A 16467-nucleotide genomic window follows, 5' to 3' on the forward strand; every position below is an offset into this window, starting at 1 on the left:
AGGGATTCTGCAAATTTCTAACAGTGACCTTTAACCAAAAGTATGATCATTTTCTAACCTTACATGGTTTGTTTTTGTTGTTTCTCCTAACAAACCCAGAACCAGAACCAGGATCAAAAGATCAAGTTTCTGATCAATGTGCCCATGTGGGTCCCACTACTTGACAACAACCGAACACAGGAACAAATCCAGTTGCAGTTGGTTCAAAACTTACTGACGTTGTTGGAGGGTACAGGCTTTAAGGAGGAAGATAAGGAGCACCTGGAAGATGTGGCCATCATCATTGGCCTCAATGGCAAAGATTCTCCTGAGCTCAGGAAGCAGCTGTCAATGCTGATGAACATGAAGGAGAAGACAGTATTGAAGTTTAAAAAGATTTCATTTACCTGGGGACCCAAGGGTGACATTAAATATGAGGACAGTATAAATAAAAAAAAAGATACACCATATACGGATATCAGAGAATATCTAAAAGATCATGAAGAAACTAAACAGCTTGTTAGAGAGTTGAGAGGACAGGATCCTGACGCTCTGATCTATTTCAGTTGTATTGATGCTGATACTGTAAGCTTTAACCAAGTGTACAGCTCTTATTTAGAGATAGTCAGAAAGCACTGTAACACTCACTCTGGCATCCCACCAACGGTGATGTCAACAGGCTATGAGTTTCCTGAAGGGGATTTTAAGAAGCCAAGCCAGGTTGACAGAATGACTCGAATTCAGACAGCAAAACACTTTCCTCTAGGGACATACTATCCAGAGCCCAACTTCTGTGTTTTACTCCTAAAGGGGGAGGACACACTAACAGAGAGCTTTCTTGGAAAAGGCAAAACAATGGAGTCGCCAAAATGTATCAAAAAAGTTAAGGACCGTGACGAATTCATAGCAGTCTTTACCGCTGACAATCCCATAATTACCTCTGTTCCAGCAAGGTGTAAAGTAAATAAGGATGGCCTGACAACTGCGCAATCACATTATAATCCTAGAGTCTGGGCAACAAGTGCAAACATCCATGGTGAGATAAAGAGTAAACTAAAGGGGAGAGGAAGTTCTGGTAAAACAAGAGGATTCTTGATGGAACTGTTGACTTGTCCAGATGAGGAATTTGAGAACAAGTGTAAAGAACTTCCTGTGGTAAAAGATGATGCATTTCAGAAACTGTGTGAGGCAGCTGCTGAGGTCCGAGAATACAGAAAGAAAGTGAGGGAGGATGAGAACCAACAGGATGAGAGCAGGCAGGCAGAGAGCAGGCAGGCAGGGAGCAGGCAGGCAGAGAGCAGGCAGGCAGGGAGCAGGCAGGCAGGGAGCAGGCAGGCAGAGAGCAGAGCAAAACAACCAGAGATGTAACACATATGTACTAATGGAAGCTCTAAAGCCTAGACTTATGTTGACATAAAAATCTGAAACCTTACTTTTGTCGCAACTTTTATTTTGCCGTAATGTATTGAGGCACTGTTATTGTTTGTACGCTGGGGACTTTTATTTTGAAAGCGATAGTATTCCCAGAGGCACCTTTGAGAGAGTGTTGAGAAAAAGACAGAGTGGATGCTGATGACTGCTTGGCTGGATCTCTTGGTCCAGAGACATTCAACTACATATAATAGTTTTCCATTGTAACCAGTGTTTTATTTTTACTGTCAATCCACAAGTCCTCTGTTGGAGGAAGTGTTTAATATCTACAAGCAGAAATAAGGGTGATACAAATCTATCCAATCCAGAATGAGAATGTCATATCCTAACAAGACATAAACTCAAATGTTGCTAAATGACCTTATGACTGGATGAATCTCTAGTCATACACAACTATGGGTGTAACCAATTGTGCCAGAATATTCACCAGACATCAGCTTTCATGGTGTAGAGGTGAGGAGTGATATACAGTATAAAACAATTAGGATTGATAATAAGTTAGCCAGGACACCAGGGTTTCACCACTTACTGTCACAATAAGTACCATGGAATCTTTAATGACCACAGTCAGGACATCCGTTTAATGTCCCATCTGAAAGGCTGCACCTTACGCAGGGCAATGTCCCTGTCTCTGCCCCTGGGCATTGGGAACTCTTTAGACCAGAGGGAAGAGTGCCCCCTACTGGCCCTCCAACACCACTTCCAGCCTACTGTGTACATATTTGTTGTGTCCAATATAATTGCTCCATTCAATCCATAGCACTAAAGAGCTGCGCTATAGTGTGATTGAAATGTAAAGGTCATTTCCGATTGAGTCGATATATGCAGCGTTTACCGTGAATGCAGTCTCTGCAAACATGGGAACATTGCTTTTAAATTGAAATGGCTGTTTTCCATTTGAACATGCATGTAGGGTAGATAGGGTTTGATGGAAGAGTAGAGAAACTTATCTGACTGTGACTGCATGACTGCCCTTCAGGCTGTGATGAGATTCATATGAACTTTATCACTGAATGCTTTATTGTGAAGCTTTTAGTTTTAATCATAATTAATAAAGAGTTATTGATATAATACAGTGATATATAGCATGAATGGAAAACACCTTTCAGTTTGAACTAATCATAATGCCAGGCCAGAACTAACCATTTTATAAAACTATATAAAGCTATGCTATGTAATGGGAAGATTCGACCTTGTAGAGTCCTCCTATACTAACACTTGTGGTTAAGTACCGTAACAATGTGAACCTACACTGTCATTTCATAACCATCCATGTATATTCTAACTATCATTATAACTATCACATGTATATTCTAACTATCATTATAACTATCACATGTATGTTCTAACTATCATTATAACTATCACATGTATATTCTAACTATCATTATAACTATCACATGTACATTCTAACTATCATTATAACTACCACATGTATGTTCTAACTATCATTATAACTATCACATGTATATTCTAACTATCATTATAACTATCACATGTATATTCTAACTATCATTATAACTATCACATGTATATTCTAACTATCTTTATAACCATCACATGTATATTCTAACTATCATTATAACCATCACATGTATATTCTAACTATCATTATAACTATCACATGTATGTTCTAACTATCATTATAACTATCACATGTATATTCTAACTATCATTATAACCATCACATGTATGTTCTAACTATCATTATAACTATCTCATGTATGTTCTAACTATCATTATAACATCACATGTATGTTCTAACTATCATTATAACTATCACATGTATATTTGATAAGAGAATTATATAATAAAGGTAAATGAATCAATAAACCATGATTAATTATTAGTCATACAGCAGGGTTAATGAATAATCAATGTAATGATCAATGTAGGGATCGATTAGTCTGATTAGTTCCGGAAAGTCCAGGAACCACTGGAGAGGGAAAGAAATGTGTGTATGCAATTAGTATAGAGAGATAGAGGGGCAGATGGTCAAGTGAGTAAATCCTCAGAGAGTTCCTAACCTTGAAGGAAAGGAACAGGCTGAGCCAGAAGGTGATAAACAGTGTGAGAAGTTTATGGGGGTTGCAGGTCACCAACAGATTGTGTGTAAATGCATGTGCGTAAGTAATCAAGAACTATATAATGACTGTTTTGTTATCCTGATGGCAGAACGTTCTCATGAATAAAGCTACAGAAACCTTTTGCAGAAAGCTGAGTCCTTCCCTAATTATTTTAACCCATTGTCTTACAAACCTTGGGCATTAGTCAAGGCGAATTGATTATTGATTATTATCATCGAGATATAAAATTCCTTTAACAATATTCTAACTATCATTATAACTATCACATGTATGTTCTAACTATCATTATAACCATCACATGTATGTTCTATCATTATAACTATTACATGTATGTTCTAACTATCATTATAACTATCACATGTATATTCTAACTATCATTATAACTATCACATGTATGTTCTAACTATCATTATAACCATCACATGTATGTTCTATCATTATAACTATTACATGTATATTCTAACTATCATTATAACTATCACATGTATGTTCTAACTATCATTATAACTATCACATGTATGTTCTAACTATCATTATAACTATCACATGTATGTCCTAACTATCATTATAACCATCACATGTATATTCTAACTATCATTATAACTATTACATGTATATTCTAACTATCATTATAACTATCACATGTATATTCTAACTATCATTCTAACTATCACATGTATGTTCTAACTATCATTATAACCATCACATGTATGTTCTATCATTATAACTATCACATGTATATTCTAACTATCATTCTAACTATCACATGTATGTTCTAACTATCATTATAACTATCACATGTATGTTCTAACTATCATTATAACCATCACATGTATATTCTAACTATCATTATAACTATTACATGTATATTCTAACTATCATTATAACTATCACATGTATGTTCTAACTATCATTATAACTATTACATGTATATTCTAACTATCATTATAACTATCACATGTATATTCTAACTATCATTCTAACTATCACATGTATGTTCTAACTATCATTATAACTATCACATGTATGTTCTAACTATCATTATAACCATCACATGTATGTTCTAACCATCATTATAACTATCACATGTATGTTCTAACTATCATTATAACCATCACATGTATGTTCTAACTATCATTATAACCATCACATGTATGTCCTAACTATCATTATAACCATCACATGTATATTCTAACTATCATTATAACTATCACATGTATGTTCTAACTATCATTATAACTATCACATGTATATTCTAACTATCATTCTAACTATCACATGTATGTTCTAACTATCATTATAACTATCACATGTATATTTTAACTATCATTCTAACTATCACATGTATATTCTAACTATCATTATAACCATCACATGTATATTCTAATCATCATTATAACTATCACATGTATATTCTAACTATCATTATAACTATCACATGTATGTTCTAACTATCATTATAACCATCACATGTATATTCTAACTATCATCATAACTATCACATGTATGTTCTAACTATCATTATAACCATCACATGTATATTCTAACTATCATTATAACTATCACATGTATGTTCTATCATTATAACCATCACATGTATATTCTAACTATCATTATAACCATCACATGTATATTCTAACTATCATTATAACCATCACATGTATGTTCTAACTATCATTATAACCATCACATGTATGTTCTAACTATCATTATAACTATCTCATGTATATTCTAACTATCATTATAACCATCACATGTATGTTCTATCATTATAACTATCACATGTATATTCTAACTATCATTATAACTATCACATGTATATTCTAACTATCATTATAACTATCACATGTATATTCTAACTATCATTCTAACTATCACATGTATATTCTATCATTCTAACTATCACATGTATATTCTAACTATCATTATAACCATCACATGTATATTCTAACCATCATTATAACAATCACATGTATGTTCTAACTATCATTATAACCATCACATGTGTATGTTCTAACTATCATTATAACTATCACATGTATGTTCTAACTATCATTATAACCATCACATGTATGTTCTAACTATCATTATAACTATCACATGTATATTCTAACTATCATTCTAACTATCACATGTATGTTCTAACTATCATTATAACTATCACATGTATATTCTAACTATCATTATAACTATCACATGTATATTCTAACTATCATTATAACTATCACATGTATATTCTAACCATCATTATAACTATCACATGTATGTTCTAACCATCATTATAACTATCACATGTATGTTCTAACTATCATTATAACCATCACATGTATGTTCTAACTATCATTATAACTATCGCATGTATGTTCTAACTATCATTATAACCATCACATGTATATTCTAACTATCATTATAACTATCACATGTATGTTCTAACTATCATTATAACCATCACATGTATATTCTAACTATCATTATAACTATCACATGTATGTTCTAACTATCATTATAACCATCACATGTATATTCTAACTATCATTCTAACTATCACATGTATGCTCTATCATTATAACCATCACATGTATATTCTAACTATCATTATAACTATCACATGTATGTTCTAACTATCATTATAACCATCACATGTATGTTCTAACTATCATTATAACCATCACATGTATGTTCTAACTATCATTATAACTATCTCATGTATATTCTAACTATCATTATAACCATCACATGTATGTTCTATCATTATAACTATCACATGTATATTCTAACTATCATTATAACTATCACATGTATATTCTAACTATCATTATAACTATCACATGTATATTGTAACTATCATTATAACTATCACATGTATATTCTATCATTATAACTATCACATGTATGTTCTAACTATCATTATAACTATCACATGTATATTCTAACTATCATTATAACCATCACATGTATATTCTAATCATCATTATAACCATCACATATTATGATCAGTAATCACAGATAATTCAGTTTTGACATTTGTTTTGAAGATTTCACTATATTTTCTATGTCAGTTTTTGCCTGCCTCATAATAAACAGATGGTAAATCCAATGTAGTAGAAACACTTAATTGATAACCCTCATATCTTATCAGACATGTGTGACTTCAATGTAGTCTCACTGTTAAACACAGAGTTAGAATTTGACTCAGGCACTGAAAATGGATGATGAACCTGCAGGAAGAAATGGGGCCAAGAGAAGACCTGACTATTCACGTACATTTTTCAAATATTTTCTTTTATTTTTTTGTCTGAAATTACAGCAATATATTCATAAATACCTAATTACTACATTCAACAAATAATATATTACATTACAATTAATTCAAACAAGTACATTTTAAAATCAGAGTTTCACAGCATCTAGAGTCTAGACATCCTCCATAGAGTCAGGGGGCTATTGCGTGTGCGTGCGTGGTAGAGTAAGGAGGCTCTGGGGAAGGGCCTAACGTCCTCCCGCTAACTCATTGGCTGCTTAACTCAGTGGTAGCGCTTGCTGTCTGATTGACAGGTGGTGCTCCTATCGTATCTCTGCTCTGGTCTGTAAACATGGTTCCGCCTCCCTAACTGGGTGTTCCTCTGAAAGCTCACCAGGAGTGGAACAAAGAGGGATGTAGGGACCAGACCGGCAGCCACCCTCCCCTCCCTGCCATCTCACATCCACAGCATCAGACTGGAGTTCAAACAGAACCCCTTTTGGACTACATACTCAAAGCCTTATCAACTCTGACTGACAGCACTACATACCCACGCTGCATTGCGATCTATGCTGCCGGAGGTCCTCTTGTAAGGCTAAACATTATTTATTTTTTTTACAAAACTACAGGCCAGACACTCCCACAGAAAGAAGGTAGGGGAATAGAGAGACTGGGGAACAGGGGTACTGAGGCACAGGAGATGGCTATGGCCAGCAGCAAGGTGGACTGATGTAGGCATGAAAACACACTATAGATGCACAGTGCAGAGCAGGACAATGATTCATATACTTGGCAAAAGAGAACCTTTCATTGACTTTGGATTTGAGGGCCCTCAAGTGGAGAAAAAAATTGTCCATTATCCAATTGTTGGCAAGGGCTTTGACATTATGATAAGTGGGATCAATGTAGTAAAAAATACATTTAGAAGTGGGTTGGCCATTTAAATTCAGGGAGTTAGCTTAAATACTCTATTTTGAGGTTTAAAAAAGTCTCATGATATTTTGTGCAAGGGAGGGCTACTTTTTGGCACTATTTATTTTTATGGCAAACACAAAGGAGAAGAATCTCGCTAGATCTCCCTTGGTGCATTGTCACATTGCCATGTGGTACTGTCTGCATTGTTCCCTCCTCTCTCTGGGTTTAGTGATGATATGAATGTCTCATTATAATGGATGTTGTGTCCTTTGTACTTAATGATAAGGTCCAGAGAGATGGGTCTAGTTATCGGTTCTACTAAGGGCTCATCCCTGGACTAGAGCTGAAGGGGAATAAGAGAGAGAGAAAATAAAGGATGACACTAACTGTAGCTGTCACTCACACTTTCCCATGGGTAACTACTCACACAGGGAGAGTGGTAAAACTTGCTGTTCCTGACAGGAGGGGTTCTGTGTGGGGCTGGTGTTCTGACGGAGTGCATGGATCTGGGAGGCCTGTGGGGCCTGGAGTTAGGTCTTACCCCATCTCAGTGAGCCTTACGGGGCCTGGAGGCCAGGGGAGGGAGGCCTGTGGGGCCTGGAGTTAGGTCTTACCCCATCTCAGTGAGCCTTACGGGGCCTGGAGGCCAGGGGAGGGAGGGCTGTGGGGCATGGAGTTAGGTCTTACCCCCATCTCAGTGAGCCTTACGGGGCCTGGAGGCCAGGGGAGGGAGGGCTGCTGCTACGGCAGTACACATGGCTGGGTCAAAGGAGGAGAGGAGAAGAGGAGCGGAGCATGTTCTCTCTTTCCTTTTCTACTTTAATCTACACCTCCGAACAGGGCAGTTCTGACCAGCAGCAGAACAAACACTAAAAGCAAAGCTTTCTGTTTCACCCAAAAAATCATGAATATATAAAAAATGGCAGGCTTATTTTCTTCTTCTTAAAAGAACAATGATTAAAGTAATAAAAACATACAAAATTATTTTTAGTCTTAATATTATTTACAATACAAGGCTGAAGCACCTTTTAAATTCTTATTCTCATCTCGAAATAAAACATTTCCTTTATTCATTCCAAAATGTGCATTTTGTAAGTTCTTCCTTAATTTGAACAGTTCTTTGTCGTAACACAGTACCACCAGGTAGTTCTTCAGGTCTTTCTCTTTAAGTGCATTTCAAGTTTGAAAGCTGGCCTGACCTGCTGCCAGGAGAGATGCTGGGAGGTTCAGTCCTGTCCGATTGGCCAGAGGTAGGGGCATTGGATTGGTGGTAGATGATGATCTGTCATGTGACCAAACCCATTCCAGGGCTGAGCTGCTCTCCGACTGCAGGATTGTCTGTGTGGGAGTGGCTGTGAAGGGAGCCCAGGATGGGGCTGGGACTGCAATGTAAGAGAGTAACTGGTGCCTGCTGAAGAGCATGGTGTGAGTTTGTGCCTCTGTATGTTTGTGTGTGTTGAACATGCAGTCCTAGAGCTTTGCCCCATGTGTGACGTGCCTGTTGCTCCCTCTGACCCCAGGGTTAGCACAGACCACTGACTGGTGGCACCGTCCCTGGCAGGCTGGCAGCAGCCCCAGTCAGTGCTTCACTGCTTGGCCCTGCTGCCCCATCCATCTATCAATGAATCCATGAATCCCTCTCTCCTGTGGAGCTGCGCATCCGGGTCCAGATCCAGGCTGGGTCATAAAAATAAACTCTGTGTGGGCGGGGAGGGAGGGGGCCGGGCCTGGGAGTCAGTGGAGCTGTCACCTGGGGGGGTAACCCTTGTAGTGCCCTCCCCTGGCCCAGTGAGGCTGCGGCAGCGTCAGACACTTCCTGAAGTGCTCCAACTCGGCCTGTAACTTCTCCCTCTCCACCGCCAGCTTCTGTCTCTGAGACATCAACTCCTATAAAGAGAGAGAGAGGGGGGGGGGGGTGAGTAGAGTCAATAAAACCACATTAACAAAAACATAACACAAGGATACACACACACGCGCACACACACGCACGCACGCACGCACGCACGCACGCACACACACACACACACACACACACACACACACACACACACACACACACACACACACACACACACACACACTTAGAATTCTGTGGCATTATATAATATTATTTTACAGTATGAAGAATACAATTCAACATAGCTGATTAAAATAGAAAGTCTATTTTCTCCAAACGATTTGAAGGAAGCTCAGTGATGATAGATGTAGCAGACAGGGTCTTACCCCCATGCTGTGGGAGAGCTGCTCTGCTGTCAGGCTCAGGTTGTAGTGCTGGTTCTCCAGTCTCCGACACTGGCTCTGCAGCACCTGGCGCTCCACACCTTGCTCTGGAGGAGGGAGGGAGGGAGGACCGAAGGCAGGGGAAGAGAAGGAGGGGAGTGGAGAAGGAGGAGAAGGAGAGGAGGGAGGCAGAGGAGGAGAGGGAGAGAGGAAGGAGAAGAGAATAACAGTGAGCCTGAGGGGATATGACCTGGGTTCTCATTAGCATCCACACTAACACTCCCTGCCTGTCTGTCTCCCCACGTACCAATAACTAGAGAGCAGCACACAGCTAGAGACACAACAGACCATACTGCCACAGGCAAGCAGCACACAGCTAGAGATACAACAGACCATACTGCCACAGGCAAGCAGCACACAGCTAGAGATACAACAGACCATACTGCCACAGGCAAGCAGCACACAGCTAGAGATACAACAGACCATACTGCCACAGGCAAGCAGCACACAGCTAGAGATACAACAGACCATACTGCCACAGGCAAGCAGCACACAGCTAGAGATACAACAGACCATACTGCCACAGGCAAGCAGCACACAGCTAGAGATACAACAGACCATACTGCCACAGGCAAGCAGCACACAGCTAGAGATACAACAGACCATACTGCCACAGGCAAGCAGCACACAGCTAGAAATACAACAGACCATACTGCCACAGGCAAGCAGCACACAGCTAGAGATACAACAGACCATACTGCCACAGGCAAGCAGCACACAGCTAGAGATACAACAGACCATACTGCCACAGGCAAGCAGCACACAGCTAGAAATACAACAGACCATACTGCCACAGGCAAGCAGCACACAGCTAGAGATACAACAGACCATACTGCCACAGGCAAGCAGCACACAGCTAGAGATACAACAGACCATACTGCCACAGGCAAGCAGCACACAGCTAGAGACACAACAGACCATACTGCCACATGCAAGCAGCACACAGCTAGAGATACAACAGACCATACTGCCACAGGCAAGCAGCACACAGCTAGAGACACAACAGACCATACTGCCACATGCAAGCAGCACACAGCTAGAGATACAACAGACCATACTGCCACATGCAAGCAGCACACAGCTAGAAATACAACAGACCATACTGCCACAGGCAAGCAGCACACAGCTAGAGATACAACAGACCATACTGCCACATGCAAGCAGCACACAGCTAGAAATACAACAGACCATACTGCCACATGCAAGCAGCACACAGCTAGAGATACAACAGACCATACTGCCACATGCAAGCAGCACACAGCTAGAGATACAACAGACCATACTGCCACATGCAAGCAGCGACAAAGCTAGAGCTACAACAGACCATACTGCCACAGGCAAGCAGCACACAGCTAGAGATACAACAGACCATACTGCCACATGCAAGCAGCACACAGCTAGAGATACAACAGACCATACTGCCACAGGTAAGCAGCACACAGCTAGAGACACAACAGACCATACTGCCACAGGTAAGCAGCACACAGCTAGAGATACAACAGACCATACTGCCACAGACAAGCAGCACACAGCTAGAGATACAACAGACCATACTGCCACAGGCAAGCAGCACACAGCTAGAGATACAACAGACCATACTGCCACAGGCAAGCAGCACACAGCTAGAGACACAACAGACCAATATCCACCCTGCACAGCCAGAAGAGGACTGGCCACCCCTCATAGCCTGGTTCCTCTCTAGGTTTCTTCCTAGGTTTTTGGCCTTTTTAGGGAGTTTTTCCTAGGGAGTTTTTCCTAGCCACCGTGCTTCTTTCACATGCTTTGCTTGCTGTTTGGGGTTTTAGGCTGGGTTTCTGTACAGCACTTTGAGAATATCAGCTGATGTACGAAGGGCTATATAAAAATAAATTTGATTTGATTTGAGATACAACAGACCATACTGCCACATGCAAGCAGCACACAGCTAGAGATACAACAGACCATACTGCCACAGGTAAGCAGCACACAGCTAGAGACACAACAGACCATACTGCCACAGACAAGCAGCATACAGCACACAACCCACTACACAAGTCTCATTACAGATAGTGTGTACGTGTCTGTGTGTGTGTGTGTGTGTGTGTGTGTGTGTGTGTGTGTGTGTGTGTGTGTGTGTGTGTGTGTGTGTGTGTATGTTTGACTGTTTACATCCTATTTGTTGGACCAACAGAGAGTAGTAGAAAATGATAAATACCACCCTCTAGTGTTGGGAATACGCTACAACTACTCTTAACCAAAGTCATACATGTTCATTGGTCTCTAGATTTCAACCATAATTGAACGATTCCAAAACCAAGGACATTAGACATTAAAGGTCCAATGCAACCATTTTTATCTCAATATCAAATAATTTCTGGGTAAAAATTAAGTACCTTATTGTGATTGTTTTCAATTAAAATTGTCAACAACAAAAAATATTGGCTTGTTAGCAAATAGCAATTTCTCAAGCAAGATTTTTACTAGGAGTGTTTGGGAGTGTTCTAAGTGGGAAGGGGAAAACTGAAAACTATATTTTATTGGCAGAGAGGTTTGGAACTCTCTTTCTTATTGGTCTACTAACTAACTCCCTAGGGCAAAACGTCACACCACTAAAACAGCCCAAAAAATAAAAATAATAATAACAATAATAATTTATATATTTTTTAATTACAGACTGAAATTATGTTTTGACTGCACTGGGCCTTCAAATAAACATAGAAAAGTGACTGACTGCTTACCTTCAATGTATTCCTGATAGGCTTCAAAGATCGCTTCAATCCCCTGCCACCTGGGTACTGAGGCCTCCTCTTCCTCCTCTTCCTCGTCTTCTTCTGAGTCCTCTGGTGCAGACTGCTCCTCCCTCACTCCTGGGGGCTCTCGGTGAGGGTGCGGGGGACAGTGCTGCCCATTGGGCTGGGGGTGCGGGTGTGAGTGCGGGTGTTGGATGGAGTGTGCGTGCGGGTGTGTGTGTGGCGGGGGCGGCCGGCTGGGGGTGCTCTGTAGCTCTGGAATGTTGTAGTGCACTGAGGAGTCCTGGAGGTGAGAGGGCGCTGAGATCACTGTGGCTCCACCTAGAGAGAGAGAGAGAGAGAGAGAGTTTTTTTTAAATTCAACCTTTATTTAACTAGGCAAGTAAGTTAAGAACAAATTCTTATTTAAATTGACTGCCTACCCCGACCAAACCCGGGCGACGCTGGGCCAATTGTGCGCCACCCTATGGGACTCCCAATCACGGCCAGATGTGATACAGCCTGGATTCAAACCAGGGACTGTAATGACACCTCTTGCACTGAGATGCAGTGTCTTAGACCGCTGCGCCACTCGGGAGCCCGAGATATTACATTAACACATCATCACTGTTATTACTTGGGTTGTTCCACAAATAGAGAACATTTTGCGTCCCTTTGATATTTAATGGAGAAATTGTGCACCAATACTGAATTGTATAAGCCTGTTATACTCAATGAAGTGCCCTTTAATATTGACCACATGGAAATTCAATAAATCTGATTTTTCTTTTGAATAAAGACTTGCTAAGGTGCCAAACTTCAGAACATTTTAAGATGTCCTTGGCATGTTAAAGGTCCAATGCAGCCATTTTATCTCAATTTCAAATCATTTCTGGGTAACAATTATGGACCGTACAGTGACTGTTTTCAATTAAAATGGTCAAAAATAAACCAAAATAGCCTTTTAGCAAAGAGCAATTTCGCAAGCAAGAATTTAGCTAGGACTGTCTGGGAGTGTTCTGAGTGGGGAGAGGAAAACTGAAAACTAGCTGTCTCTTTCTTATTGGTCTATTAACAAATGTACCGCCTGGTGATGTCACCAGACAGGCCAAAGCTCCATCCCACCAAACAGCTCTTACACTTAAAGGGAATTATCATCATTTTCACAATATCACAGTATTATTCCAACCTCATAGTGTGGAAATATTTATAAAACATATAAATATCATGATTGTGACTGTATTGGGTCTTTAACCCAACGTTCTTCAAGTTTTTACCATCATTGTTAGCCCTAGTTATGTTCTTGTTTGACAAAATCATTTCTGAAGATTAATATTTTGAAATAAATGATACATTTAGTGAACTTTTGTTTTAATATGGTGAAACTATTCCTTTTAAAATATGTTTTCAAAATAAACATTGAACAAATAATAGTCAAATCATAGTGTAAAAGCAGGTGAGCTTGGTCTATGCTTTTAGGCCATATTCTGATGTTTTGTGCTGGAAAACAGTGCGAGGCAAGCAAAACACATCAACCCTGTTACCCATGGATAGATAGACTAGAAATATTTTAACATTAACATTTTTTGGGGGGAAACTTGCATTCAATTGTCCATCCCTGTTGCACAGAACAGGTTTCCATTCCCTCTGTCACAAGGGGATTTATGGCTGATTTAAGATGTAAACCTCAACCCTGTTACAGTCAACCCTGTTACTCTAATGGCAATACATTGGCATTTACTATAGTATTTTTATTCATTTAACCCCTTGAGATGGAAAAACTCTTCATGACAGAATGTTAACATCAGGTAAAATGCTGCACAACCTTAATGCTCAGGGTTTGGATCTATTTTGGTTTCAACTGGCAAGTGTCTTCACTGACATTTTCAACCTCTACCTGACCAAGTCTGTAATACCTACATGTTTTAAGCAGACCATCATAGTCCCTGTGCCCAAGAACGCCAACCTAACCTGCCTAAATAACTACTGACCCGTAGCACTCACATCTGTAGCCATGAAGTGCTTGAAAGGCTGATCATGGCTCACATCAACACCATCATCCCAGAAACCCTAGACCCACTCCAATTTGCATACCGCCCCAACAGATCCACAGATGACCCAATCTCTATTGCACTCCACACTGCCCTTTACCACCTGGAGAAAAGGAACACCTCTGTGAGAAGTAGAGGTCGACCGATTAATCGGAATGGCCGATTAATTAGGGCCGATTTCAAGTTTTCATAACAATCGGTAATCGGTATTTTTGGCCACCGATTTGCCGATTTTTTTAAATAAAAAAAATAAATATATATATATATATTTTTAGACCTTTATTTAACTAGGCAAGTCAGTTAAGAACACATTCTTATTTTCAATGACGGCCTAGGAACGGTGGGTTAACTGCCTTGTTCAGGGGCAGAACGACAGATTTTTACCTTGTCAGCTTGAGGATGCAACCTTACGGTTAACTAGTCCAACGCTCTAACCACCTGCTTTATGTTGCACTCCACGAGGTGCCTGCCTGTTAAGCGGATGCAGTAAGAAGCCAAGGTAAGTTGCTAGCTAGCATTAAACTTATCTTATAAAAAACAATCAATCAATCATAATCACTACTTAACTACACATGGTTGATGATATTACTAGTTTATCTAGCCTGTCCTGAGTTGCATATAATCGATGTGGTGCGCATTTGCGAAAAAGGACTGTCTTTGCTCCGACGTGTACCTAACCATAAACATCAATGTCTTTGTTAAAATCAATACACAAGTATATATTTTTAAACCTGCATATTTAGCTAAAAGAAATCCCGGTTAGCAGGCAATATTAACCAGGTGAAATTGTGTCAGTTCTCTTGCGTTCCTTGCACGCAGAATCAGGGTATATGCAACAGTTTGGGCCGCCTGGCTCGTTGCGAACTAATTTGCCAGAATTTTACGTAACTATGAAATAACATTGTAGGTTGTGCGATGTAACAGGAATATTTAGACTTATGGATGCCACCCGTTAGATAAAATACGGAACTGTTCCGTATTTCACTGAAAGAATAAACATGATAGTTTCCGGATTCGACCATATTAATGACCAACCCCCGAGATTAGCTGATGTAACCGATGTGAAATGGCTAGCTAGTTAGCCGGGTGCGCGCTAATAGCGTTTCAAACGTCACTCGCTCTGAGACTTGGAGTAGTTGTTCCCCATCCTCTACATGGGTAACGCTGCTTCGAGGGTGGCTGTTGTCGATGTGTTCCTGGTTCGAGCCCAGGTAGGAGCGAGGAGAGGGACGGAAGCTATACTGCTACACTGGCAATACTAAAGTGCCTATAAGAACATCCAATAGTCAAAGGTATATGAAATACAAATTGTATAGAGAGAAATAGTCCAATAATTCCTATAATAACTACAACCTGAAACTTCTTACCTGGGAATATTGAAGACTCATGTTAAAAGGAACCACCAGCTTTCATATGTTCTCATGTTCTGAGCAAGGAACTTAATGCACTTTTACTTTCTTCTCCAACACTTTGTTTTTGCATTATTTAAACCAAATTGAACATGTTTCATTATTTATTTGAGGCTAAATTGATTTTATTGATGTATTATATTAAGTTAAAATAAGTGTTCATTCAGTATTGTTGTAATTGTCATTATTACAAATAAATAATACAAAAATCGGCCGATTAATCGGCATCGGCTTTTTTTTGTGGGCCCTCCAATAATCGGTATCGGCGTTGAAAAATTATAATCGGCCGACCTCTAGCGAGAAGGCTGTTCATTGACTACAGCTCAGCGTTCAACACCATAGTACCCTCAAAGCTCATCACTAAGC

The 16467-nt window shown here is 39.7% G+C and overlaps 2 protein-coding genes across 10 annotated transcripts in view; one reads left to right on the forward strand and one right to left on the reverse strand.

The window, feature by feature from the left end:
- LOC106587367 (uncharacterized) overlaps window positions 1-3263 on the forward strand; it is a 48539-nt gene extending 45276 nt beyond the window's left edge. For all 9 annotated transcript variants that reach the window (XM_045708806.1, XM_045708811.1, XM_045708807.1 and 6 more), the window contains 2 exons: window positions 100-1214; window positions 1305-3263. In XM_045708806.1, the coding sequence (XP_045564762.1) occupies window positions 100-1214; window positions 1305-1347 (1158 nt within the window). In that variant the 3' untranslated portion in view covers window positions 1348-3263. The remainder of the gene's footprint in view (window positions 1-99; window positions 1215-1304) is intronic.
- A 3495-nt stretch (window positions 3264-6758) lies between these two features.
- The window catches only part of LOC106587358 (genetic suppressor element 1), a 389317-nt gene continuing 379608 nt past the window's right edge, over window positions 6759-16467 (reverse strand). The window contains exons 15-17 of the mRNA XM_045708804.1: window positions 12651-12983; window positions 9877-9980; window positions 6759-9540 (exon numbers count right to left, since the gene is read on the reverse strand). Of these exons, the coding sequence (XP_045564760.1) occupies window positions 9400-9540; window positions 9877-9980; window positions 12651-12983 (578 nt within the window). The 3' untranslated portion in view covers window positions 6759-9399. The remainder of the gene's footprint in view (window positions 9541-9876; window positions 9981-12650; window positions 12984-16467) is intronic.

This window comes from Salmo salar, chromosome ssa26 (genome assembly GCF_905237065.1).
Source record: "Salmo salar chromosome ssa26, Ssal_v3.1, whole genome shotgun sequence".
Taxonomy (NCBI): Eukaryota; Metazoa; Chordata; class Actinopteri; order Salmoniformes; family Salmonidae; genus Salmo; species Salmo salar.